At 53.0% G+C, this 27,571-nt stretch overlaps 2 protein-coding genes across 3 annotated transcripts in view; one reads left to right on the top strand and one right to left on the bottom strand.

Moving 5' to 3' along the window:
• The first annotated feature begins 445 nt into the window (after nt 1-445).
• The window catches only part of kif7 (kinesin family member 7), a 48,714-nt gene continuing 21,588 nt past the window's right edge, over nt 446-27,571 (top strand). For both annotated transcript variants that reach the window (XR_015753851.1, XM_087981467.1), the window contains exons 1-10: nt 446-516; nt 11,736-12,149; nt 13,001-13,201; nt 13,629-14,566; nt 15,383-15,526; nt 18,471-18,695; nt 20,887-21,074; nt 23,112-23,239; nt 24,482-24,673; nt 26,631-26,833. Coding sequence is in view for 1 of the 2 variants with exons in the window: in XM_087981467.1 (XP_087837593.1) it covers nt 11,822-12,149; nt 13,001-13,201; nt 13,629-14,566; nt 15,383-15,526; nt 18,471-18,695; nt 20,887-21,074; nt 23,112-23,239; nt 24,482-24,673; nt 26,631-26,833 (2,547 nt within the window). In the remaining variant the exon portion in view is untranslated. The remainder of the gene's footprint in view (nt 517-11,735; nt 12,150-13,000; nt 13,202-13,628; nt 14,567-15,382; nt 15,527-18,470; nt 18,696-20,886; nt 21,075-23,111; nt 23,240-24,481; nt 24,674-26,630; nt 26,834-27,571) is intronic.
• Nucleotides 15,533-27,571, bottom strand: part of LOC122540949 (UDP-glucuronosyltransferase 2C1-like) — a 32,839-nt gene continuing 20,800 nt past the window's right edge. The window contains exon 3 of the mRNA XM_087981469.1: nt 15,533-17,314. Coding sequence (XP_087837595.1) covers nt 17,286-17,314 — 29 coding nt within the window. The 3' untranslated portion in view covers nt 15,533-17,285. The remainder of the gene's footprint in view (nt 17,315-27,571) is intronic.

The following is a 27,571-nucleotide window of genomic DNA, read 5'->3' as shown; positions in this document are numbered from 1 at the left end:
TCTCTCTGATACACCACCCCCTCTGACACTCTCTCTCTCTGATACACCACCCCCCTGACCCTCTCTCTGATACACCACCCCCTCTGACACTCTCTCTCTCTCTGATACACCACCCCCTCTGACACTCTCTCTCTCTGATACACCACCCCCCTGACCCTCTCTCTCTCTGATACACCACCCCCTCTGACACTCTCCTCTCTCTCTGTTGCCCTCTTTGTTACTCACCGCCACACTCTCTCTGTCCCAGCTGATTTTCCGTTCCCCCCACCCCTGACTCTTTCTCTCTGACCCCCTTCCCTCTCTCGCAGGCTTTCCCTCCCCCTCCCCCCCTCTCTGTCCCCTCTCTCCCTGCGTTCCTCGATCCAGATGGTTTTGGGGATGTTCCCTCCAGCCTCTTGCCTCTCCCTCTCCCTCTGTGTCGCTCCCGGTGACGTATTTCCGGTGCGCCGGGGCCTGTTCCGGTTTCTCTCCGCGAGCCGCGGACTCTCCGTTTGGGATGTGGCCGCTCGTGCCCGGGTCAGTGTCCGCTTCAACCCCCTCGTCACCAGCGCCGAGTGTTTCTGAGCGCCCCCCGCCGGGAGGGGGCGGCTGGACGGGGGAGTGAGGGATCGAGGGTCGGGGCGAGAGGTTTTATTCCCCGCCACCTGCCCCCATCCCCCCCCCCATCCCCCCCCCATCCTCCCCCATCCCCCCCCATTCTCCCCCCCATTCTCCCCCCCATTCCCCCCCATCCCCCCCCATCCCCCCCCCATCCCCCCCATCCCCCCCCATTCTCCCCCCCATTCCCCCCCATTTCCCCCCCATCCCCCCCATCCCCCCCCATCCCCCCCCCATCCCCCCCCCATCCCCCCCCATTCCCCCCCATCCCCCCCATCCCCCCCCATTCCCCCCCATCCCCCCCCACCCCCCCCATTCCCCCCCCCCCATTCCCCCCCATCCCCCCCCATTCCCCCCCCATTCCCCCCCCATCCCCCCCCATTCCCCCCCCATCCGCCCCATCCGCCCCATCCCCCCATCATCCCCCCCATCCCATCCCCCCCCCATCCCCCCATTCCCCCCCATCCCCCCATTCCCCCCCCCCCCCATTCCCCCCCCCCCCATTCCCCCCCCCCCCATTCCCCCCCCCATTCCCCCCCCCCCATTCCCCCCCATTCCGCCCCATCCCCCCCCCATCCGCCCCATCCCCCCCCCATCCGCCCCATCCCCCCCCCATCCGCCCCATCCCCCCCCCATCCGCCCCATCCCCCCATCATCCCCCCATCATCCCCCCCATCCCCCCCATCCCCCCATCATCCCCCCCATCCCCCCCATCCCCCCATCATCCCCCCCATCCCCCAATCATCGCCCCCATCCCCCCCATCCCCCCATCCCCCCCATCCCCCCATCCCCCCCATCCCCCCATCATCCCCCCCATCCCCCCATCATCCCCCCCATCATCCCCCCCATCATCCCCATCATCCCCCCCATCATCCCCCCCATCATCCCCCCCATCATCCCCCCCATCCCCCCATCATCCCCCCCATCCCCCCATCATCCCCCCCATCCCCCCCCATCCCCCCATCATCCCCCCCATCCCCCCATCATCCCCCCCATCCCCCCATCATCCCCCCATCATCCCCCCCATCCCCCCATCATCCCCCCCATCCCCCCATCATCCCCCCCATCCCCCCATCATCCCCCATCATCCCCCCCATCATCCCCCCCATCATCCCCCCATCCCCCCCTTCATCCCCCCCATCCCCCCATCATCCCCCCAGCATCCCCCCCATCATCCCCCCCATCCCCCCATCATCCCCCCCATCCCCCCATCATCCCCCCCATCCCCCCATCATCCCCCCCATCCCCCCATCATCCCCCCCATCCCCCCATCATCCCCCCCATCCCCCCATCATCCCCCCCATCCCCCCATCATCCCCCCATCCCCCCCTTCATCCCCCCCATCCCCCCATCATCCCCCCCATCATCCCCCCCATCATCCCCCCCATCATCCCCCCCATCATCCCCCCCATCATCCCCCCCATCATCCCCCCCATCATCCCCCCCATCCCCCCCATCCCCCCATCATCCCCCCCATTCCCCCCCCATTCCCCCCCCATCCCCCCCCCATCCCCCCCCATCCCCCCCATCCCCCCCCATCCGCCCCATCCCCCCCCCCTCCGCCCCATCCCCCCCCCTCCGCCCCATCCCCCCCCCTCCGCCCCATCCCCCCCCCATCCCCCCCCCATCATCCCCCCCATCCCCCCATCATCCCCCCCATCCCCCCATCATCCCCCCCATCCCCCCCATCCCCCCCATCCCCCCATCATCCCCCCCATCCCCCCCATCCCCCCCATCCCCCCATCATCCCCCCCATCCCCCCATCATCCCCCCCATCCCCCCATCATCCCCCCCATCCCCCCATCATCCCCCCCATCCCCCCATCATCCCCCCCATCCCCCCATCATCCCACCATCATCCCCCCATCATCCCACCATCATCCCCCCCATCCCCCCTCCCCCTCCCCCTCCCCCTCCCCCTCCTCCCCCTCCCCCTCCCCCTCCTCCCCCTCCCCCTCCCCCTCCCCCTCCTCCCCCTCCCCCTCCCCCTCCTCCCCCTCCCCCTCCTCCCCCTCCCCCTCCCCCTCCCCCTCCTCCCCCTCCCCCTCCCCCCCCTCCCCCTCCTCCCCCTCCCCCTCCCCCTCCTCCTCCCCCCCTCCCCCTCCCCCTCCCCCTCCCCCTCCTCCCCCTCCCCCTCCTCCCCCTCCTCCCCCTCCCCCTCCTCCCCCTCCCCCTCCTCCCCCTCCCCCCCTCCCCCACCTCCCCTCCTCCCCCCCCTCCCCCCTCCTCCCCCCCTCCCCCCTCCTCCCCCTCCTCCCCCTCCCCCTCCTCCCCCCTCCCCCCCCCTCCCCCCCCTCCCCCCCTCCTCCCCCCTCCCCCCCTCCTCCCCCCTCCCCCCCCTCCTCCCCCCTCCCCCCCTCCTCCCCCCTCCCCCCCTCCCCCCCTCCCCCTCCCCCCTCCCCTCCCCCCCCTCCCCCCCCCCCCTCCCCCCCCTCCCCCCCCTCCCCCCCCCCTCCCCCCCCTCCCCCCCTCCTCCCCCCCCCTCCCCCCCCTCCCCCCCTCCTCCCCCCCCCTTCCCCCCTTCCCCCCTCCGCCCCTCCCCCCCTCCCTCCCCCCCTCCCTCCCCCTCCCCCCTCCCCCTCCCCCCTCCCCCTCCCCCCTCCCCCTCCCCCCTCCCCCTCCCCCCTCCCCCTCCCCCCCCTCCTCCCCTCCCTCTCCCCCCCCTCCTCCCCTCCCTCTCCCCCCCCTCCTCCCCTCCCTCCCCCTCCCCCCCTCCTCCCCTCCCTCCCCCTCCCCCTCCCCCTCCCCCCCTCCCCCTCCCCCCTCCTCCCCCCTCCCCCCTCCCCCCCCTCCCCCCTCCCCCCCTCCTCCCCCCTCCCCCCCTCCTCCCCCCTCCCCCCCTCCTCCCCCCCTCCCCCCCTCCTCCCCCCCTCCTCCCCCCTCCCCCCCTCCTCCCCCCTCCCCCTCCCCCTCCCCCCCTCCTCCCCCCTCCCCCTCCCCCCCTCCTCCCCTCCCCCCTCCCCCCCTCCTCCCTCCCCCCCTCCTCCCCCTCCCCCCTCCTCCCCCTCCCCCCTCCCCCCCTCCTCCCCCTCCCCCCTCCCCCCCTCCTCCCCCTCCCCCCTCCCCCCCCTCCTCCCCCTCCCCCCTCCCCCCCTCCTCCCCCTCCCCCCTCCCCCCCTCCTCCCCCTCCCCCCTCCCCCCCGTCCTCCCCCTCCCCCCTCTCCAACCCCCCACCCCCCCCCTCCTCCCCCCCACCCCCCCTCCTCCCCCCCACCCCCCCCTCCCCCCCACCCCCCTCCTCCCCCCCACCCCCCCCTCCTCCCCATCCCCCCCTCCCCCCCCTCCACCCCTCCCCCCCTCCACCCCTCCCCCCCCTCCACCCCTCCTCCCCCCGCCCCCTCCTCCCCCTCCCCCCCTCCCCCCCCTCCCCCCCTTCCCCCCTCCTCCCCCCCCTCCCCCCCTTCCCCCCTCCTCCCCCCCCCTCCCCCCTCCTCCCCCTCCCCCCCTCCCCCCCCTCCCCCCTCCTCCCCCTCCCCCCTCCTCCCCCTCCCCCCCCTCCCCCCTCCTCCCCCTTCCCCCCCTCCCCCCTCCTCCCCCTTCCCCCTCCCCCTCCCCCGTCCCCCCTCCCCCCTCCTCCCCCTTCCCCCTCCCCCGCCCCCCCTCCCCCCTCCCCCCTCCCCCCTCCCCCCTCCCCCTCCCCCCTCCCCCTCCCCCGTCCCCCCTCCCCCCTCCCCCCGTCCCCCCTCCCCCGTCCCCCCTCCCCCGTCCCCCCTCCCCCGTCCCCCTCCCCCGTCTCCCCTCCCCCGTCGCCCCTCCCCCGTCTCCCTCCCCCGTCTCCCCTCCCCCGTCTCCCCTCCCCCGGCTCCCCTCCCCCGTCTCCCCTCCCCCGTCTCCCCCTCCCTCCCCCGTCTCCCCCTCCCCTCCCCCGTCTCCCCCTCCCCTCCCCCCGTCTCCCCCTCCCCTCCCCCGTCTCCCCCTCCCCCGTCTCCCCCTCCCCTCCCCCGTCTCCCCCTCCCCTCCCCCGTCTCCCCCTCCCCTCCCCCGTCTCCCCCTCCCCTCCCCCGTCTCCCCCTCCCCTCCCCTGTCTCCCCTTCCCCGTCTCCCCTTCCCCGTCTCCCCTCCCCCGTCTCCCCTCCCCCGTCTCCCCCTCCCCCGTCTCCCCCTCTCCTCCCCCGTCTCCCCCTCCCCTCCCCCGTCTCCCCCTCCCCCGTCTCCCCCTCCCCCGTCTCTCCCCCCCGCCGTCTCTCCCCCCGCCGTCTCTCCCCCACGCCGTCTCTCCCCCCCGCCGTCTCTCCCCCCCGCCCGTCTCTCCCCCCCGCCGTCTCTCCCCCCCGCCGTCTCTCCCCCCCCGCCGTCTCTCCCTCCCCGTCTATCCCCCCTCTCCTCCGTCTCCCCCCCCCCCCAATACTTCCCCCCCTCCCCTCCATCTCCCCCCCTCCCCTCCATCTCCCCCCCCTCCCCTCCATCTCCCCCCCTCCCCTCCATCTCCCCCCCTCCCCTCCATCTCCCCCCTCCCCTCCATCTCCCCCCTCCCCTCCATCTCCCCCTCCCCTCCATCTCCCCCCCTCCCCTCCATCTCCCCCCCTCCCCTCCATCTCCCCTCCATCTCCCCCCCCCTCCCCTCCATCCCCCCCCTCCCCTCCATCCCCCCCCCCCCCCTCCATCCCCCCCCCTCCCCTCCATCCCCCCCCTCCCCTCCATCCCCCCCCTCCCCTCCATCCCCCCCCCCTCCCCTCCATCCCCCCACCTCCCCTCCATCCCCCCCCTCCCCTCCATCCCCCCCCTCCCCTCCATCCCCCCCCTCCCCTCCATCCCCCCCCTCCCCTCCATCCCCCCTCCTCCCCTCCATCCCCCCCCTCCCCTCCATCCCCCTCCTCCCCTCCATCCCCCCTCCTCCCCTCCATCCCCCCTCCTCCCCTCCATCCCCCCTCCTCCCCTCCATCCCCCCTCCTCCCCTCCATCCCCCCTCCGCCCCTCCATCTCCCCCCATCTCCCATCTCCCCCCCATCTCCCCCATCCCCCCCTCTCCCCCATCCCCCCCTCTCCCCCATCCCCCCCTCTCCCCCCACCATCTCCCCCTCCCCCATCTCCCCCTCCCCCATCTCCCCCCCCCCATCTTCCCCCCCCCCATCTTCCCCCCCCCCTTCCCCCCCCCAGCTTCCCCCCCCCCCATCTTCCCCCCCCCCCATCTTCCTCCCCCCCCCCCATCTTCCCCCCCCCCCATCTTCCCCCCTCCCCCCCCCCCATCTTCCCCCCTCCACCCCCCCATGCTTCCCCCCCTCCCCCCCCCCCCATCTTCCCCCCTCCCCCCCCCATCTTGCCCCCCTCCCCCCCCCCATCTTCCCCCCTCCCCCCCCCCATCTTCCCCCCTCCCCCCCCCCCATCTTCCCCCCTCCCCCCCCCCATCTTCCCCCCTCCCCCCCCCCCCATCTTCCCCCCTCCCCCCCCCATCTTCCCCCCTCCCCCCCCCCATCTTCCCCCCGCCCCCCCCCCATCTTCCCCCCTCCCCCCCCCCATCTTCCCCCCTCCCCCCCCCCCCATCTTCCCCCCTCCCCCCCCCCCATCTTCCCCCCTCCCCCCCCCCCCCCCCCATCTTCCCCCCTCCCCCCATCTTCCCCCCTCCCCCCATCTTCCCCCCTCCCCCCATCTTCCCCCCTCCCCCCATCTTCCCCCTCCCCCCATCTTCCCCCCTCCCCCCATCTTCCCCTCCCCACCCTCCCCATCCCAACCCCCCAGCCCACCCCCCCATCCCCAAACACCTCCTCCCCATCCCCAACTCCTCCTCCCCATCCCCCAACTCCTCCTCCCCATCCCCCAACTCCTCCTCCCCATCCCCCAACTCCTCCTCCCCATCCCCCAACTCCTCCTCCCCATCTCCCCCATCCCCTCCCCCTCCCCCATCCCCTCCCCCTCCCCTCACCGTCTCCCCCTCCCGCCTCCCCTCTCCCGTCTCCCCCTCCGCCTCCCCTCTCCCGTCTCCCCCTCCCCCTCCCCCTCCCCCTCCCTGTCCCCCCGTCTCCCCCCTCCCTCTTCCCCCTCCCTCTCCCCCCTCCCTCTCCCCCCCTCCCTCTCCCCCCTCCCTCTCCCCCGTCTCCCCCCTCCCTCTCCCCCGTCTCCCCCCTCCCTCTCCCCCGTCTCCCCCCTCCCTCTCCCCCGTCTCCCCCCTCCCTCTCCCCCGTCTCCCCCCTCCCTCTCCCCCGTCTCCCCCCTCCCTCTCCCCCGTCCCTCTCCCCGTCTCCCCCTCCCTCTCCCCCGTCTCCCCTTCCTCTCCCCCGTCTCTCCCCGCCCTCTCCCCCGTCTCTCCCCTCCCTCTCCCCCGTCTCTCCCCTCCCCCTCCTCCGTCTCCCCCTCCTCCGTCTCCCCCCATCTCCCCCTCCCCCCATCTCTCATCCCTCCCCCTCCCCCCATCTCTCCCCCTCCCCTTCCCCCATCTCTCACCCTCCCCCTCCCCCCCATCTCTCCCCCCTCCCCCTCCCCCTCCCCCCATCTCTCACCCTCCCCCTCCCCCATCTCTCCCCCCTCCCCCCCATCTCTCCCCCCTTCCCCCCCATCTCTCCCCCCCTCCCCCCCATCTCTCCCCCCTCCCCCCCATCTCTCCCCCCTCCCCCCCATCTCTCCCCCCTCCCCCCATCTCTCCCCCCCTCCCCCCATCTCTCCCCCCTCCCCATTTCTCCCCGCTCCCCCCTCCCCCTCCCCCCATCTCTCCCCCCTCCCCCCCCATCTCTCCCCCCTCCCCCCCCATCTCTCCCCCCCCCATCTCTCCCCTCCCCCCCATCTCTCCCCTCCCCCCCATCTCTCCCCCATCCCCCTCCCCCCCATCTCTCCCCCATCCCCCTCCCCCCCATCTCTCCCCCCTCCCCCTCCCCCCCATCTCTCCCCCTCCCCCCATCTCTCCCCCCTCCCCCTCCCCCCATCTCTCCCCCCTCCCCCTCCCCCCATCTCTCCCCCCTCCCCCTCGCCCCATCTCTTCCCCCTCCCCCTCCCCCTCCCCCATCTCTTCCCCCGCCCCCTCCCCCCCATCTCTTCCCCCTCCCCCTCCCCCCCCATCTCTTCCCCCTCCCCTCCCCCCCATCTCTTCCCCCTCCCCCTCCCCCCATCTCTTCCCCCTCCCCCTCCCCTCATCTCTCCCCTCCCCTCCCCTCCCCCCCATCTCTCCCCCCCTCCCCCCCATCTCTCCCCCCTCCCCCCCATCTCTCCCCCCTCCCCCCCCATCCCTCCCCCTCCCCCTCTCCCTCTCCCTCTCCCTCTCCCTCTCCCTCCCCCTCCCCCTCCCCCTCCCCCTCCCCCTCCCCCTCTCCCTCCCCCTCCCCCTCCCCCTCTCCCGTCCCCCTCCCCCTCCCCCTCCCCCTCTCCCTCTCCCTCTCCCTCCCCCTCCCCCTCCCCCTCCCCCCCTCCCCCCCTCCCCCTCCCCCCCCTCCCCCCCCTCCCCCTCCCCCCTCCCCCTCCCCCCCCCCCTCCCCCTCCCCCCCCATCTCCCCCCCTCCCCCTCCCCCCCATCTCTCCCCCTCCCCCCCATCTCTCCCCCCTCCCCCTCCCCCCCCATCTCTCCCCCCTCCCCCTCCCCCCCCATCTCTCCCCCCTCCCCCTCCCCCCATCTCTCCCCCCTCCCCCTCCCCCTCCCCCCATCTCTCCCCCCTCCCCCTCCTCCCCTCTCCCCCCTCCTCCCCCCCATCTCTCCCCCCTCCCCCTCCATCTCTCCCCCCCTCCCCCCCCATCTCTCCCCCCCCCCCATCTCTCCCCCCCTCCCCCATATCTCTCCCCCCCTCCCCCTCCCCCATATCTCTCCCCCCTCCCCCTCCCCATATCTCTCCCCCCTCCCCCTCCCCCATATCTCTCCCCCCTCCCCCTCCCCCATATCTCTCCCCCCTCCCCCTCCCCTCCCACCCCTCCCCCTCCCCCCCATCTCCCCCCCCTCCCCCTCCCCCCCATCTCTCCCCCTCCCCCCCATCTCTCCCCCCTCCCCCTCCCCCCATCTCTCCCCCCTCCCCCTCCCCCCCCATCTCTCCCCCCTCCCCCTCCCCCCATCTCTCCCCCCTCCCCCTCCCCCTCCCCCCATCTCTCCCCCCTCCCCCTCCTCCCCTCTCCCCCTCCTCCCCCCCATCTCTCCCCCCCTCCCCCTCCATCTCTCCCCCCCTCCCCCCCCATCTCTCCCCCCCCCCATCTCTCCCCCCCTCCCCCATATCTCTCCCCCCTCCCCCTCCCCCATATCTCTCCCCCCTCCCCCTCCCCCATATCTCTCCCCCCTCCCCCTCCCCCATATCTCTCCCCCCTCCCCCTCCCCCATATCTCTCCCCCCTCCCCCTCCCCCATATCTCTCCCCCTCCCCCCATTTCTCCCCCTCCCCCTCCCCCCATCTCTCCCCCTCCCCCCATCTCTCCCCCTCCCCCTCCCCCCTCCCCCCATCTCTCCCCCTCCCCCTCCCCCCATCTCTCCCCCTCCCCCTCCCCCCATCTCTCCTCCCTCTCCCCCCTCCCCCATCTCTCCCCCCTCCCCCCATCTCTCCCCCCTCCCCCCATCTCTCCCCCCATTCCCCCCATCTCTCCCCCCCCTCCCCCCATCTCTCTCCCCCCTCCCCCCATCTCTCTCCCCCCCTCCCCCCATCTCTCTCCCCCCCTCCCCCCATCTCTCTCCCCCCCTCCCCCCATCTCTCTCCCCCCCTCCCCCCATCTCTCTCCGCTCCCCCTTCCCCTCCCCCCATCTCTCTCCGCTCCCCCTTCCCCTCCCCCCATTTTCCCCCCATCTCTCCCCCCTTCCCCTCCCCCCATCTCTCCCCCCTTCCCCTCCCCCCATCTCTCCCCCCTTCCCCTCCCCCCATCTCTCCCCCCTTCCCCTCCCCCCATCTCTCCCCCCTTCCCCTCCCCCCATCTCTCCCCCCTTCCCCTCCCCCCATCTTTCCCCCCTTCCCCTCCCCCCATCTTTCCCCCCTTCCCCTCCCCCCATCTCTCCCCCCTTCCCCTCCCCCCATCTCTCACCCCTTCCCCTCCCCCCATCTCTCACCCCTTCCCCTCCCCCCATCTCTCACCCCTTCCCCTCCCCCCATCTCTCACCCATTCCCCCATCTCTCACCCCTTCTCCCCCATCTCTCCCCTCCCCATCTCTCCCCCCTACCCCTCCCCCATCTCTCCCCTCCCCCATCTCACCCCTCCCCATCTCACCCCTCCCCATCTCACCCCTCCCCATCTCACCCCTCCCCCTCTCCCATCTCACCCCTCCCCCTCCCCCATCTCTCCCCTCCCCCATCTCACCCCTCCCCATCTCACCCCTCCCCATCTCATCCCTCCCCCTCTCCCATCTCACCCCTCCCCCTCCCCCATCTCACCCCTCCCCCTCCCCCATCTCACCCCTCCCCCTCCCCCATCTCACCCCTCCCCCTCCCCCATCTCACCCCTCCCCCTCCCCCTCCCCCATCTCACCCCTCCCCCTCCCCCATCTCCTTTCCTCCTGCCAAACATTCATTTGCAGTTCAGCAAATTTTTATGCCTAATTATCAGAATCACAACATTTGATGTTTTGGTCTTTGGGCCTGTTTCACTGCCAGCTTGAAGCTGCATCTCTGTGAATATTGGATAAAGCAGTGCTTGGCCACAATCCGATGACTCAATCCCTGTTTGATAGTTGCTGTCTTGGCTTGTACGTCACTGTGCCGAGATTATTGGAATGTTGCTGGTTCAATTTAAGTCGTAAAATAGATAGACACCTCCAGTCAACTGGCACATGATTATGGCACCCATGGAACTGCATCATGAAATTGTTGAGGTGGTGTAGGTGGGAAATGGGTCACAAAACAAATATTTAGGAAATAATTATCATTATGGCATAACTTTAAATTAAATGGATACACAAGTCCAGTCATGAGAGCCTCTCATTTCTGCTTTGGTATTTTACTTGTATTGTTGAATTGCAGGAGAACTGCAAGCCATTACCATAAATAACAGTGTCCTGCACCTGTTGCAGAAAAATTATTGGAAGAATGACCTAACATGAGTCACGTTACAATAATTTGTCTTTTTACTTATATCCTAATGGCAGATCATAAGTAGTCAGAGACCTTTAGAGTAATAAAATGTAATCAAAATAGCTTTTCTTCTTGACTGCTGTTTTATCTAGGTCGTAGATAAATCAATAGTTTAATAATTGATTATTGAAAAGTCATGGTGACGGAAATACCAGATTATGATGATGATACAAATAAAGTCAAAATAATAAATCATGCTTCACAATTCATAGCATATTTACAGATAATCGTTAAAATAAAAACTTAAAAATAATAGAATTGTTCAATTTTGATCATTTCAATATACAAATAATTGCAATATCTCATGAAGTTCAGGTTTCCTTAATTTACAATGTGTATTGAACTCTATTTTGGGTTGCAGTCATAAGTTGTCATATTGAGTTCATTAAATTCTCATTAAATTTACCTACTATTTATTAGTTCTATAAAGTAGGACATCGTGTTGTCTTGTAGCGTGTTCATTCTATATGCTACTTGCTGAATGGTGCCTTCTGTCCTGAATTCCATTCCCCATGCTATTTGGTAAATCCAGCAATCCAAATAGGTGCCTATCAGAACATGAGTTGCTTTTTTTCTGTTTTGGTCTTTGTGATAAAATAACATGCAAAATTTTCAATAAAGTCTGAAGGAACTCTCTCAACCCCAGCTTTTGACTGTCAAACTATCACCTTACTTGGAAGAAATGTCCACACTCTGCTCAATGAGATCACTTAGAACAAATCAGGAAAATCTAAAGAGATGATTTTAACTTGGTTCACCTGGCTAAACAGGGCAACAATTGTTTGAACAGTGTTATTTCATTTCATTGCCACATTTGCAACATCTAACATCTTGGGTAATCTTGAGACACACAACTGACATATTAAGCAGAAAGTGCTGCTGGACACTTTGAAAATGGCTGAGAGCATTGCTCATACCTGACTTTTGGTGGGGTCAGTAAGAGCAGGATTGCTCTCCCTGAGGCCACAGGAAGAAAACTCCTACCTTCAGGTCTGCCTGCCTGAGACTTGTTCCTGGAATTAGGCAACCCTCACCAACAGCAACACTTTCAGGAGAAGAAGGGGAAACAGGCATTTCATACATTTTAAGAAAGAAGCTTGTGAATCTGTTGGTCATCTATAATTGATCTCATTGAGTGTAAAAAGGGCTTTGTGATGTTAATACATTTTCTGTTTGTTCTGCAGTGTACCAGCCTGATGCCAGCAAGAGCTCCACATTTTGGATAAATCACCAGTTGCGCTGCCAACAGTGACTACCTTGTGCTGTAGATATGGCCCCAAAGCCAAGTGGCTCCACAAAGGCCGAGGAGACGCCTGTCAGAGTGGCAATCCGAATCAGACCACTGTTACCCAAAGAAATTCTACATGGGCATCAGTCTTGCGTCCACGTCGATCTCAACACACAGCAGATTACACTGGGAAATAACCGGCATTTCCAATTCGATATAATCTTTGACCAGACTGCCAGTCAGGATGAAGTGTACAACAGTTGTATGGAACCACTGGTTGAGGCTTTCTTTGAGGGTTTCAATGCCACTGTGTTTGCCTATGGACAGACTGGATCAGGCAAAACATATACAATTGGGGAGACTTACATATGTAAGCTATACACAAAATGAATTAACACTGAAATTCACAGGCACCACTGCATCAGAGTAAATGGAACATTTGACCTCTCAGCTGTTGACTCACTTGATAAATGTGATGCATAGTATATCGCACTGAGTGGTACAGTTTGGATGAGGTCTAGGTTCTATCCTCTCTGTTATTATTTCAAATGTGGTATTAATGTTATCTTAAATGTCGTCTTAATATTGTCTTATATTAAAATTGTCTTAGGAATTCCCTTCCGAATGGCATTGTGGGTCAACCCACAGCAGGTCAACCCACTGCAGCGGTTCAAGAAGACAACTCACCACCACCTTCTCAAGGGGAACTAGGGACGGGCAATAAATGCTGGCCCAGCCAGCAAAGCCCAAGTCCTACAAATGAATAGGAAAAATATTCCCAGTCCTATTGAGAGGGAAAACTTAGCTCAACGTCTTGAACCTAATCCCCATCCTGTGATAATTTCTTCATCCACAGTCAATATTTATTCCTCTGTGAGCATCACGATAAAGTTAATGATTCAGTCGTTTTCTCATTCCTCAGACAACTATCTGGTAGGTCAAGTAATATATTTTAATTGTGGAATACATTCCAGGGAAAAACGTTGAAGTGGAGTATAATTAGACTTCAATGAAAGACATTAGATGTGGTTTTGAAGAAGGAGAAAACTGAAGAATATGGTGAGAATGTTGGTCAGCAGAGTTGATCTATTTTAAGAAATGACAAATTTTTTGGACTAATAGCATTTTCTTATATTTATTTTGTGTTCTATATTGCGAACAGAGTTTGTGCACTGTTAGATTTTTACTTAACTAACTGTTTATCCTACCTTTTATCCTCAGCTTCTGTTACTGATGATGACCAGGGCATAATTCCCCGTGCTTTGGCTGAGATATTTAAGCTGATTGATGAGAATGACGCAGTGGATCACACTATTAAGGTGTCATACCTAGAGGTCTACAAGGAAGAATTCAGAGACTTACTGGAGGTGGAAACAGCAAGCAAGGACATCCGCACTCGAGAGGATGACAAAGGAAACACAGGTCAGTAAGTTCTTGTTTGGGAAAGGTGAAATCAGCTAGGTCTTCATCTCCAATAGACTAATAACTAAGGGAACTAATCAGATGGATCTTTATCTAAAATAGACTAATAATTAAGGGAATTAATAATTCAGATGATAGATATAGTCTTTGAAGAGAATTCAATACGTTATTGTTAGGTTCAGGGAACTTCAGCTGGTCGGACAACATCTGTGAAGAGTCATTTTGGACATGAAACACAACACTGTCTCTCTTGCCACAGAGAGTCCCTTACCTGCTGAGTATCTCCAGCATTTTCTGTTTTTATTTCATATCTGCAGTGTTTCTCTTTCATTATTGTTACATTTATTTAGTACATCAAAGGCAGCTTCTGTTGTATGGGTACAGATTTGCCTATTCAATAAATTATGAATATCTCTGTCATTTTTAGTACTCTGTGGTGTCAAGGAATGTGAAGTGGAAGGGTTGGATGAAGCTTTGAGCTTACTCGAGATTGGTAACACTGCCAAGCATACTGGGACTACACAGGTCAACATGCACTCCAGCCGCTCTCACACTGTTTTTACAATTACCATGGAACAGAGACGTGGACTTGGTCGGACCACACGACTTGCTACCACTCCTGGAGACCTGCTGCATCCCACACATGTGATAACCTCTAAGTTCCACTTTGTAGACTTGGCTGGCTCAGAACGAATTCTGAAGACGGGGAACACTGGTGAGCGACTGAAAGAATCCATTCAGATAAACAGTGGATTGTTGGCATTGGGCAATGTCATCAGTGCCCTGGGTGATCCAAGGAGAAAGAGTTCACATATTCCTTATCGGGATTCCAAGATTACAAGGATCCTCAAAGACTCGCTTGGTGGTAATGCAAAAACACTGATGATTGCCTGTATAAGTCCCTCTTCATTCAACTTTGATGAGAATTTGAACTGCTTAAATTATGCCAAAAGGACTCAGAACATTAAAAACCAAGCAGTGATTAATTTTAAGAAAGACCTGGATCGTACCAGTGAGCTACAACTTCAAATCAAGACTCTTCATGAAGCTATGGAGCACAACCAACAAGCGTCACCAAACAAATGTTTCAGGCAATTGCCTGAGAAATACATGGCCCGCTTACACGCCGAGAGCTCTCATTATCGGACCTGCACGGATACTGCTCACCGAATTTTTATGGAGTTGCAGGGAGACAGAAACCTCACAGTGGATCAAGTGCTAAAAGTGAAAGAGTGGATAGCAAACGTGGAAGAGATGCGGAGTGAGCTTTCCACTGCCTCTGGCCTCGACAGTGGTATTGAGTGCAATTCAACTGATGAACCCAAAACCAGACATGTATCTAAGGAACAGGCATATCTTTTCAAGGTGGGATTCTATTGTGTAAACTGTTGCAAACATACCAGGAGGAGTAAAGATAAATATCCATTTTCCTTTATTATGCAGAAATCTAGATGAAATGAAATCAAAATCCATGCTGCCAAGATATTGCAAAATCAAAATACATATGCTTAATTCCAGAGCGTTTTTTATGTTGAGCTGAACCTGGCACCCATCTGCCCATGCAATTTGTGTATTTATAGAATCTCTCACTTATTTTTCTTTCTTGCTCCCTGACCAGCCAATTCCATGAGTACATCATGCTCTGTCGAAAGAATTTAAATATGTAGAGAATTGAAGAGATATTTTTCTAACCGTGGGTGAGCTTGCAAGCTTTGCCAATACTAAACTTCCCTACGTTCCTCTTTAACAGGTTCCTGTTGGTCAGAAATTCTTTTCCTGATGCATGTTGTCACCAAGATTTCAAGTCAGTGAACCTTTCATGCAGTCTTTTCTATGCAAAATTTAAATGGGCTTGTAATATTTTCAAAGCATGTCCACTTATTTTATGATAATCACCAAATTCTGGATTCTGCTTAGTCACACTCTTATTTTTGGAGGGACTGTTGTTTTGAGGTATACAACAGTAAAGTGAACTGCTAATAGTTACAGATGTCACTGCTGGTGATAGTGGTGGAAACAATTTGAGAGTTAAATTAAGTGCACTATAAATCAAGTTACATTGTCTTAAGCCAAATTGTTTCTAGAAATGCTTCGTTGCCAAAATGATGCATTGCTTAGTAACTCACTTTATCTGTGATGGTTATGTATGTTATTGTAACCCTCTTTGACCTTTCTACGCAGGGTCCTAGTGAAGTTGGCCCAGACCTTGGGCAAGAGCAGAAACAGCTTGTTCCAAAACTGCAGGCAAAAGTTCAGCAGCTGGAGGAAGAGAACAGAGATTTCTTGGCAGCTCTTGAGGATGCCATGGAGCGGTTTAAACAGCAGGTAGCAGCCGTGTGTCTGACCTCAGTTACAGACTTTTTACTGGATTCAGAGTTTCTATTTACTGGTCCACTGTTTAGTCAGAGGAGGGTGGGAAGTGGCGCTAGTTTGGGAGAATGAGAAGGCTTCAAGAGGATGATGATGAGAAAAAAGTTAATGAGACTACAAGAGATGAGGAGGTGGGGGAAAGCAGGTTGCTCAAATGGGGGGATAGAGAGAAGTTGCAAAGGAGAGAGAACAGCTTTAAATCTGTCAACAAAGGAATAGTGCGCTACCTGGGATGAAAGAAAGATTCAAATCACTGAGGTAATGAATTCCTTGGAAATTAGTGTGAAGTGTCTAGTTTCGGGTTGCAAAAGTTCAGGAGCCACTACATTTCTGAAAAAAAGTAGTCGATGCTACTGCAGTGATCACTGTTACTTGTTAAATATCAATCCCAGTTTGAAATCCAAGATCCAGTCAAAAGGGTTGAAATTGCGTGGTTAAATGTTTCAACTTTATACATGCTCAGAATGTATGTTTAGGGTGATGCCCTGTTGTGTGTATTTGATTTGGAATTCAGTTAGCTCAATTGGTTGGACAGTGTATAAACACAGAATAAGTACAGTTAGTAAGTTTGCAGATGACACCAAAATTGGAGGTGTAGTGGACAGCGAAGAGGGTTATCTCAGATTACAACAGGATCTGGACCAGATGGGCCAATGGGCTGAGAAGTGGCAGATGAAGTTTAATTCAGATAAATGCGAGGTGCTGCATTTTGGGAAAGCAAATCTTAGCAGGACTTATACACTTAATGGTAAGATCCTAGGGAGTGTTGCTGAACAAAGAGACCTTGGAGTGCAGGTTCATAGCTCCTTGAAAGTGGAGTCGCAGGTAGGAAGAAGGCATTTGGTATGCTTTCCTTTATTGGTTAGGGTATTGAGTACAGGGGTTGAGAGGTCAAGTTGCGGCTGTACAGGACATTGGTTAGGCCACTGTTGGAATATTGCATGCAATTCTGGTCTCCTTCCTATTGGAAAGATGTTGTGAAACTTGAAAGGGTTGAGAAAAGACTTACAAGGATGTTGCCAGAGTTGGAGGATTTGAGCTATTGGGAGAGGCTGAACAGGCAGGGGCGGTTTTCCCTGGAGCATTGGAGGTTGAGGGGTGACCTTATAGAGGTTTACAAAATTATGGGGGCCACGGATAGGGTAAATAGGCAAAGTCTTTTCCCAGGGGTTGGGGATTCCAGAATTAGAGGGCATAGGTTTAGGGTGAGAGGGGAAAGATATAAAAGAGACCTAAGGGGGCAACTTTTTCACATAGACGGTGGTATGGGTATGGAATAATGTGATGGAGGCTAGTACAATTGCAACATTGCAGAGGCATTTGGATGGGTATATGAATAGGAAGAGTTTGGAGGGATATGGGCCGGGTGCTGGCAGGTGGGACTAGATTGTGTTGGGATATCTGGTCGGCATGGACGGGTTGGAGCGAAGGGTCTGTTTCCATGCTGTACATCTCTATGACTCTAAGTACTAAATGAATAATTGGGATGGCATTAAGAAACTTTCCAATAATATGGAATGCAATTTCTCAAAAGACAATTAAATGCTCTCTTAATGCAGCATCAATAATTTAAACATTTCAAGTTAAGTATAAAAGGGAAATATGGTTAGAATAAACAGTCCTTATACAGAGCAAATAAGCCTGTTGATTAAATTCATCATTTGTACTGTATCTTCTGCAATAATTACCTCAGCTCTGCAACAGCATTAATGTGTCACTGCTGGATGCAAACATCACATTTGTCTAAAATTAAAATTAAAAAGCCTGGAATTAGTCAGGACAGCCTGAAAGAGAAAAGACATGACACTGTCAACCTAAACAGGGTTATTCTTGAAAAGAGTCAAAAAGTGTGGTGCAGGAAAAGCACAGCTGGTCAGGCAGCATCTGAGGAACAGGAGAGTCGACACTTCGAGCATAACCTCTTCATCAAGAATAAGCTCTTCCTGATGAAGAGCTTATGCTCGAAACGGCGAACTCTCCTACTCTGCGGATGCTGCCTGACCTGCTGTGCTTTCCCAGCACTACACTTTTCAACTCTGATCTCCAGCATCTGTAGTCCTCACTTTCTCTTGTTCTTGAAAATAAACTCAATTATGAAGAAAGGGTTTGCTGTTGGACCTTGTCACAACAGGAAGACTGAACAGAAACATCATCTTTTCCAGTAAAAGGCCTTTCCAACTTCAGCAAAGTTTCAGGCAATTTGGAGGCAGGTCCACCAGCAGCCCTGCATATTTTGAGCATTGATATGCCCTCTTCCAATATATCACCTGCCAAACACTTTCAGAATTTTGAAGTTAGATCCATTAGCCTGCCTCCCTTCCCCCTGCAACTTAGCTTTTTGCGCTGCAGTAAATAGATTTCTAAATATTCCAAGATTTTTGTCATAAATATTTGCAGCATATCCTGATACCATCTGCATGTGTTTATATGGCGCAATTCCTTTAACTTAATGCATAAGAAGCTGAGTCCAAATAATCTAATTTGGCTTGTCTTGACTGCAAGGCTATCAAACAGAAAGCAACCTTTTGAGAAAGATACTGAGGGGACAATTAGTATTACATTGAATGTATAACAAGAAATAATTCATTCAATCCAACTTGTCTATTCCAGTGTTTATACTTGACCTGAACTTCCTCCTTCTGTGCTTCAGCTAACCTTATCAGTATCTCCTTCTATTCCTTTCGCTTACATATTAATGTAGCTTCCCCTTAATTGTATCTTTGCTGCTCACCTCAGTTACTCCATGTGGGAGCAAGTTCTATATTTTAATCTTCGGTTGAGAAGTTTCTTTTAGACTGCTTTTTAAATTCTGTACCTAATGCATGGGAAAGCAACAGGGAAAATTGGGAAGCAGAGGAACAAAGAATTTGTTCATATTTTCTTTTGAACTGTTTTTCAGAATGAAACATTATTGGATCAGGAGGACCAGATTGTTGAGTTACAAAGTAGACTGAAGCTAGTAGGAGGGAATCAGTCTGCAGTGTTGGTGGATGAGGTCTTGGAGAGTCTCCAACTTGCTGATCTCAGCTGCAGGCCTCACACAGCCCCTCATCTTTGCAGATTGAACGTGCCACATTCCAGTCGCATTCTTAATGATGAAACTGGAAGAACTCATTCCAAGAAGGTGAGTTTCCATTAACCTCTGTGCTACTTGTAAATATATCACCCAGATGGTTCACCAATGATGTTGGCTTGCTCATTTGGCCTTCAGGTTGAAAGATTGTGACATCAAGCCCTTTGAGAATGCATAATGTGAACTGACAATACAGGTAAATACTGAATTGTTGGGAGTGTAATCCTTTGAATGAGACAGTAAACTATCAGTCCTCTCCCTGGTGTTTTAGATGGATGTTAACGATAAAATAATACTAGTCAGAGAAGAGAAACGAGTTCTTCAAATGTTCCTGCCAATACAAGGCCATCGGTCATGTCAAGAAAAGGCTTGTTTATGTTAATGAGACTTTTCGGATAGGGCAAGAAAACCGGTCCTGTATCCACACTAGCTGGCAGGGGGACTGAACCCATGCTATGGTACAAATTCAATCCACATTGGCTGTCCAGCCAACTGACCTACTGATTCACACCTATCGTTAACACCTGTTTTGTATCCAGATTTCTCCTTTACTATCATGAGCACTCTCCTCATGTTTTGCTGTGGACACCTCTCTGCCAGTTCCAAGTATTCCTCCTCTCCCTTTGTCAACAGCATATTCCAGCCCCCTTCAGATTTGAAGAAGAGTTATTGAACTTGAAACGTTAACACTATTTCTTTCTCTATTATCACTATTTCTAGCATTTTCTGTTCTTATGGTACTCACTACCGCAGCATCTTCCACTGTACTCAATAATATTGTCAATTCCTTCCATTGCAGTCAGAAGACTGGGTGATTCCATGGTCTGTGATGTAAATTCTTGGGATATGGGCCGGGTGCTGGCAAGTGGGACTAGATTGGGTTGGGATATCTGGCCGGCATGGACAGGTTGGACCGAAGGGTCTGTTTCCATGCTGTACATCTCTATAACAACAACCTGCATTTATGTAGCACATTTAGAAAAATGACCCCAGGCATTTCACTGGAATGCAATTAGGCATAAGTTGATATAGGGCCAAAGAGGGATGTATTAGGAAGGGTGACTAAAAGCGTGTTGAAGGAAGTGAGCTTTGATGGAGAGAGGCACAGTGGGTTTCATGTAGGAATTTCAGAGTAGAGATTTCAGATGGCTAAAGAGGGTGGGAAAAGCAAAATGGCAAACCCAGGTTACTCTTCACAATTTTGTTATGTTAACTCACTGATTCAGATTTGAATGGGAATGTCTGCTCCAGTCAGTTGGTTTTTGGGCATTGATAAAATGGGAGGCTGAGGGAAATTCTTTGATTCATAGATCACAACCCAAGATAAAGCTACAATGATGATACGAAATGAAACAATGGAAGAATTTAAAAACACAGAAGAGGATTTTAAAATTGAGATGTTATTTAATAGGCAGTCGGTGACTGTCATCATGCACAGCAGGTTATGGGGAAATGAGATTCGAAGACAATTAAGATCAAACAGAAAGCTTTTGTTAAGTACCATTTTATCTAGGGTGAAAGGCCAGAGGTCAGCCGGTTGATCAGTAGAATTGTCAAACCTCACAGTAACATAGTCATGAATGAAGTTTGATGAAGTGCTGATGCAGGGCCAGAGTCAAGCAGTGATCCAAATGAAATGAGTAAATTAACAAATGAATCAGGATTGCAAATCAGCAGCGAAAGAGGCTTATTCCCACAGTTTTTTCCGCCGTCTTCTGAAGGTGCTGCCGCCTTGCTCAGCATCATTGCACTGGCAACCAAATATACGCCAGTACCTCAGTCAATCATCTATTCAACATTTATAATTGGATGCTAAAATCAAGTAAATTGTTTTGCCAGTGCAGTATTACACAGCTAAGCCTAACCAGAACCTCATTTGATTTTCACAGACATGCACTGTACAGTAGGTGGTCATTAGTTGGAAATTGTGACTCAAAGTCTACAACACAACTCAACACAGACAAGTGTACCATTCTGATTTTTAGTCTACAAAGTGATGTATTTACCCACAGAATCATCAACATGTGCCATTTCAGATTATTACAGCAGACCTTGATTAGTTGACTTTATTTTTGAGCTTTCTTTTGATGAAAATTCAGCATCAAACATCCGTACTGTAGTTCTGGCTTTAATTCAGACACTGGTCTCAAGCTGTCTGTGCTATGTGTCACTTCACAATCTTATTCCTGTTTGTTTATAAACTCAACTGACTGCAAATTATGTTCCTCTCTTTTATCAATAGATGTCTGCAAATGCTTCTTCCACAGAACATGCAAGTATTGCATTTCATAGCCACAGTCAGTGCCTGCAGCAAAGCATGGAGGACAGGCATTCTGTGTTTTACAGAGACTGCAACAAAGATGGTGGATCAACTGTGTTGCGATCTGATGATGAGGAGGATGATTTTTGTGGGAGTCTAGGAAAAACCAGGTAAACATAACTTCAGATTTGAAAATTGGTGGAGTAGTAAATAGTGAAGAGGATTGCCTTAGATTACAGAAGGATGTGGATGGGCTGATCAGTAGCAGGTGGAATCCAGTCCAGACAAGTGTGAGGTGATGCAGGACAAACAAAGTACAGTAGTATCCTGGGACACACAGAGGATCAAAGGGGCCTTGGTGTACATGTCCTTTGGTCCTATAAGATAATGGGACAAGTAGATAAAATAATTAGGAAGGTGCATGGGATAATATCCTTTATCAGCCAAAGCAGAGAGCTTAAGAGCAGATAACTAATGCTGGAACTGTACAAAAAGTTAGTTATGCCACAGCTAGTGTATTGTGTCTAGTTCTGGAATCTACCTCAGAAGAGGGATATGACTACACTGGAAAGGGTGCAGAGGAGATTTACCAGGATGTTGCCTGGACTGGAGAGTTTAAGTTATGAAGAGAGATCAGACAGACTGGAGTTGTTTTCCTTTCAGCAGAAAGGATTACGTGAGTACATGAGTGAGCTATATATAATTATGAGGGGCACAGATATAGCAGATAAGCAGAAACTTTTTACCTTTGAGGAGGGATCAATGACCAAGGACATTGCTTTAAGGGGCAGGAGGTTTAGAGAGGATATGAGAAAAATATGTTTCAGGGTGGGAATCTGGAACTCATTGCCTGTAAGAGTGGTAGAGACAGAAACTTTCAGAACATTTAAGAATTATTTAGATGTCCATTTGCGATGGCAAGGCATTCAAGGCAAAGTGCCAAGTGCTGGAAACTGAGAATAGAATAATTAGGTTGTTATTTTACCTGTGCAGACTTGATGGGTTGAAGGGTCTCTTACTGTGCTGTAGACCTCTATGACTCAAAACTGACATTCATTTAATGTCTGAGTTCTTGCCTACAATCTTTTCCACAAAATGTGAGGGTTCACAACCTTGAATGCACGTCAATTTATTAATCATGTTCTTATGATAAAACCTTGTAAGATTTAGCTGGAAAATTCAATACACTTATGGTTCTGGGCTTGGTGTGCTTCCTGGCCAGTTCTTTGAATTCAAAGGTATGTGTCCTGATATCTGCACTTTATACCTTTTGATCAGCCCTCGTACTTGATACTAAGCTGTTATCCATTACAAAATACCATTTGATTTTTCCCAAGTCTCTTAAAAGTAACTGCACTTTTAATGCAACAAAATCCGAAACGTTTTTTTGGAGAAACTCAGCAAGGCTGGCAGCATCTGTGGAGAGAAAGCCGAGTTAACTGTTTCATGTCCAGTGACTCTCCTTCAGAAGTTTCTCCAGCAATTTCTGTTTTTGTTTAGGTCTCCTTCATCCACAGTTCTTTATTTTATTTCAGTTTTAATTATTTCATTTCATAGTTACTGCTTCCTAATTTTGGTATAGTTTTACACTGTTAATCTGTCAATTAAATCTTTGGAATACTTTACTTACTTACTTACTTACTTTTACTTACTTACTTACTTACAGTGTGGAAACAGGCCCTTCGGCCCAACAAGTCCACACCGACCCGCCGAAGCGCAAGCCACCCATTCCCCTACATTTACCCCTTTACCTAGCACTATGGGCAATTTAGCATGGCCAATTCACCTGACTTGCACATCTTTAGACTGTGGGAGGAAACCGGAGCACCCGGAGAAAACCCACGCAGACACGGGGAGAATGTGCAAACTCCACACAGTCAGTCGCCTGAGTCGGGAATTGAACCCGGGTCTCTGGCGCTGTGAGGCAGCAGTGCTAACCACCGTGCCGCCCACAATACTTTAACCAAAATAAAACAAGCCCGTCATATGGTTTACATTTTTGTTCTTCCAATTGAAAACTTGCTTAACATGAAAAAGCTAGAAGTTACCTAAAGAAATTGATATCAAGAAATAAATACCAGTACCAAGACTAAACAGGCAGGCAGTGCTCAACAATTTTGTAATGACCTGTGTAACATTCTTCTGAAAACATTAAAATATTTTGCACTGTTTTCATGACTGAAAATTAATCTCTTGTCCCTTGACAGATATCAGATCAATCGGACCTGGACAAAAAGAGATATGCCTGGAATGATCAGCACAGTGAAAAGCAGAAACAACCTTAACCAGCTCCGAGACAGTGATTCAAGCAGTCTGCAAAGTGAAGAAACGAAATGTATGCAGCTCTCATGAACTGACTGTTATGCTGGCTGTATATTAGTGATCAGTCTGTTCAATCCAAGGCTCTTGCTCCTAATTGTTCTCAGGTATATCCTGAAGCTGTTCGTGCTTCAGGTAAAATGATGGACGATAACTAAGAAGGCTTGTGGGTGTATTATAACTAAGTCAGATTGATAATTAAACATAGGTTTCTATCCTTAATCCTTGACCGGGCCATGTCTCAAAGACCTTCATCTGGTATGGGCTTACTCATGTCAAACTTTATTCAGATATGTTCTGTGTTTCTTCTTGTTGAAGCACTTATTTCACACTTGACTTCTCTGATTGTTAACACTCCTTTGCTTATTATTTGTACAGACCCTGGCTCTCTTCTGCTTATCATTAAATGCCCCAATCACCATGAAGAGGTTTCTCTAATTTGCCTTCGTTATCTCACACTTGCCCTTACGTGGTAACTCTACAGTGCAGTGATGCCTGGAATTCTGCATTGAAATTAGCAGAGCATGTCACTTTCTGGGGAAATGCAGAACATCCATGATGTCTGCATGCACCTTTTATGAAAGTTATGTTCCTCCTTTAGTTTATTTTTTTCCATTTATCTACTAGGTCATTCTGTAATCTGTATCTACACATGATCTCAAACACTGATGCTGAATTTAAGCTGGTTGTTACAAAGAGTGTTGAGTCTAACCTATATCAACAATCACTTTAATCTTGCCTTCTCTATAGAGATTCTCCATAGAATTAGTTGCCTCTGTACAATGTTAGCTGGGGAAGCAAGTGATAGACTACAGAATTGGACCCATGTTCGAGTGAGCAATTGTCTATATTAACCTGTTTCTAACTGTCAAAACTGCAATCTGTTTCTGTGCTGTATATGTCTATGACTATAAGTAATGGGATCAAGAGTACTTGGGCTTCTCTGGCAATCTCACTGTGGTGCAACTGTTCAGGTCCCACGAGCCTGATTCTATATGTCACAACGGTAACTAAATCATGAATGCCCCAGCACAATCTGGGGCAGTCCTCTCAAAAAAATGAAACATAATTTCAGATTCTTTCTTGAAGCACAAATTCTAACAGGAGCAAATAGATTCTCCTTGGAATTATAAAGTTTATAAACTTACCTCTTATATGTCGGTCCTTAATATATGGCTGCTGTTAGCTGTTTTGCTTCCCTTTTTTTGATAGACTGAGATTAAAGAACCTGACGGCTGACCATATTAATGTTATTCAGCTCCCCACAGAAGGTGTGACCAGGATGGGGCCCACTCACTGCCATTCTCTGAATTCAAGGAAGTTTCCCCTGTGTACCATCCCAAGATGAACAACTCTGAGTGGAGACTCGTCCAAGCACAGCACAAGATGCGGGAACTGGCCATCAATATCCGCATGAAGGAAGAATTGATCAAAGAACTCATCAAAACAGGTATATGGGGTTAATTTTGAAAAAACATTAAATGCTAGCTCATAGACTGTTTCTAACTGTCAAAATTACTGGTGTGAGGTAATTCAAAATGAAAGGAGAAAATGCTGGAGAAACTCAGCAATTTTGGCAGTGTCTGTTGGGAGAGAAACAGTTAATGTTTCAAGACCAATGAATGAGTGATTTATTTTCGCATAAATGGTGAAAAATGTTCCCTTCGCTTCTCGGCGCCACTTTGAGAATAAGAATAAAAGGAAAGTACTTAAGTAACATCCGTCTTCATGAGCCAGGGTCCCAAACACAGTTCCAGGACTTCGGCAAGGTCCACGTTCAAAGCCAAGAGCTAGAAGTCCCAGCTTTGGGCACCAATACTGCAGCAATCAATGTCTCACCACTGTCGAAAGTGACCCTGCCCTGGGCCTACCGCGTCCAGGAGTGCCCGCTCAACTATTGCTTAGCTGACTCTCCACAGCCATTCCAGGTGTTCACGCATGCACTGAAGTTCAGAACGGAACTGAGCGTTGTGAACAAGCATCATACCAGACTCGAAATGTGAATTCTGCTTCCTCTGCACAGATGCTGCCAAACCTGCTGAATTTCTCCAGTAATTTTTTTTTAGATTAGATTAGATTAGATTACTTACAGTGTGGAAACAGGCCCTTCGGCCCAACAAGTCCACACCGCCCCGCCAAAGCGCAACCCACCCATACCCCTACATTTACCCCTTACCTAACACTACGGGCAATTTAGCATGGCCAATTCACCTGAACCTGCACATCTTCGGACTGTGGGAGGAAACCGGAGCACCCGGAGGAAACCCACGCAGACACGGGGAGAATGTGCAAACTCCACACAGTCAGTCTCCTGAGTCGGGAATTGAACCCGGGTCTCTGGCGCTGTGAGGCAGCAGTGCTAACCACTGTGCCACCGTGCCGCCCCAAATTTTCTTTTAATTTCAGGTTGCGATAGTGTTAGGGTTAGGCCGACATCGGCAGAATAGTGTTTTCATTTGGTGAGGTATTTCATCAGCATCAAAATTCAATTCATGTGTTTGAAAGTCGAAATAGCATTACATGGAAGAGACAGTTAAGTGCAGAAGTGTTATGACACATTTGACTCTATAATAAACAAGCATATCTATATCTGTAATATATTTAAATTTATGTGTTTGAACCTTCTATTTGCACCAAATAATGTACTTTTGCAGTTTTTCAGTCACTTTTTTTGTGTTGAATTTTTTCCAGTGTGAACACCTGTGTCCACATTTTAACAGAAACATTGTGCAGTCACAAAAGCAAGTTTACAATCTGACAGTGAATTAACATAATCATGTAAAAACACATTTGAATTTTCATTTTGCCATTTTTATGTGTAAACTGCAAATTCTATTTGATTATTTCACAATAACAGATTGCATTTGTTAAGTGAAATTGCCTTTTGCAGCTTTAATGCTGCCATTTCAATTAAAAAGAGCCTCAAATCACCTTTTGCAATTGGACCAAGTTAAAATCCCTATAGTGTGAAAATAGGCCATTCGACCCATCATATCCACACCAACTCTCCAAAGAGTATTCCACTCAAACCCACCCCATCCCTTAAACCTGCATTTCCCATGGCTAATCCACCTAGCCTACACATCCCTGGTCACTATGGGCAATTTAGCATGGCCAGTGCACCTAGCTTTTGGACTGTGGGAGGAAACTGGACCACCCAGAGGAAACCCATGCAGACACAGGGAGGATGTGCAAACTCCATACTTACAGTCGCCTGAGGCCAGAATTGAACTCAGGTCTCTGGTGCTGTGAGGCTGTAGTGCTAACCACTGAACGTCCATGCCACTTATGTTCCTTGAGTGAGTGAGAAAATAAAACTGTGACAGAATATGTAGGTTCTGACCTTTTGTTTTCTGTTAGTGACTCCATACCTCTTTAGCTAAACTAGCTTATGTTTGAATGGCTAGGGAGAGATGCCCAAGCGATGAATAAACAGTACTTCCAGAAGATTCAAGAGTTGGAGCAGGAGGCGGAGCAGGCAAGAGCGGAGCTGACAGAGGCTCAGAAACAGCTCCAGGACTTTGAGGAGAAAGAACCCAGGGACCCCGTGGAAAGGGCAAAACTTCAGGAGTATCACAAAAAAATTGTTGCAGCACAAAGTAAAGTTCAGGTATGTGAGGTGATGTGGCTGCAAATACCTTCTGGTGAGATGGCTAAACTAAACAGTGAAAGAGTAAAGATCTGGAAGTACCAATTCTGATGGACCATGGTGAAAAATATGCTGTGTTATTGGGCCACTATTTAAAACAAAAGGGCACAACATGTGCCAGGTTCAAAATATTTATTTCAGGGTACCAATCTGGTATATATCTTTGTAAACAGTTGCTTTGTGGTACAAGACTTCAGTGTTGCTGAGAAGAGGGGGTATGTTGGTGAAGTTTTCAGTCCAGCACTCGTTAGGACAAATGCAAGAATGTTACATTTCAAACAGTTACAATGTATTCCAAACAAAAGTGATACTGATGGATTGATGAGCCATCGTCATAGACAAAGCATAAAGGACTTTAAGCTCCCTAGGCTCCCAGATAATTCATAAAAGTACAAGTTTTGAAAGTATTCCTTTTGTTTGCTGAGAACTTGTCCCTCTATATGAATATATATCACTTCTGGCAAATAGAAGTAAGGCATACGATTAGGTCAACCGATTACCTTAAATTGGTCGTTAGTGTAGCAAGACCTTGGCCAATCAGAATCCACTTGTCAGTTGACACTACTCTTTTCTCATGTACTGTAACTTTCAACTTTAGAGATTAGTTTAGATTCCCTACAGTGTAGAAACAGGCCCTTTGGTCCAACAAGTCCACACCGACCCTTCGAAGAGTAACCCACCCAGAACCATTCCCCTCTG

This window comes from Chiloscyllium plagiosum, unplaced genomic scaffold (genome assembly GCF_037043375.1).
Source record: "Chiloscyllium plagiosum isolate Xiang-an unplaced genomic scaffold, Cpla_swu_hap1 HiC_scaffold_39, whole genome shotgun sequence".
Classification (NCBI taxonomy): Eukaryota; Metazoa; Chordata; class Chondrichthyes; order Orectolobiformes; family Hemiscylliidae; genus Chiloscyllium; species Chiloscyllium plagiosum.
The sequence above is the reverse complement of the archived record's forward strand: the minus strand, read 5'-3'. Positions and strand labels throughout refer to the sequence as shown.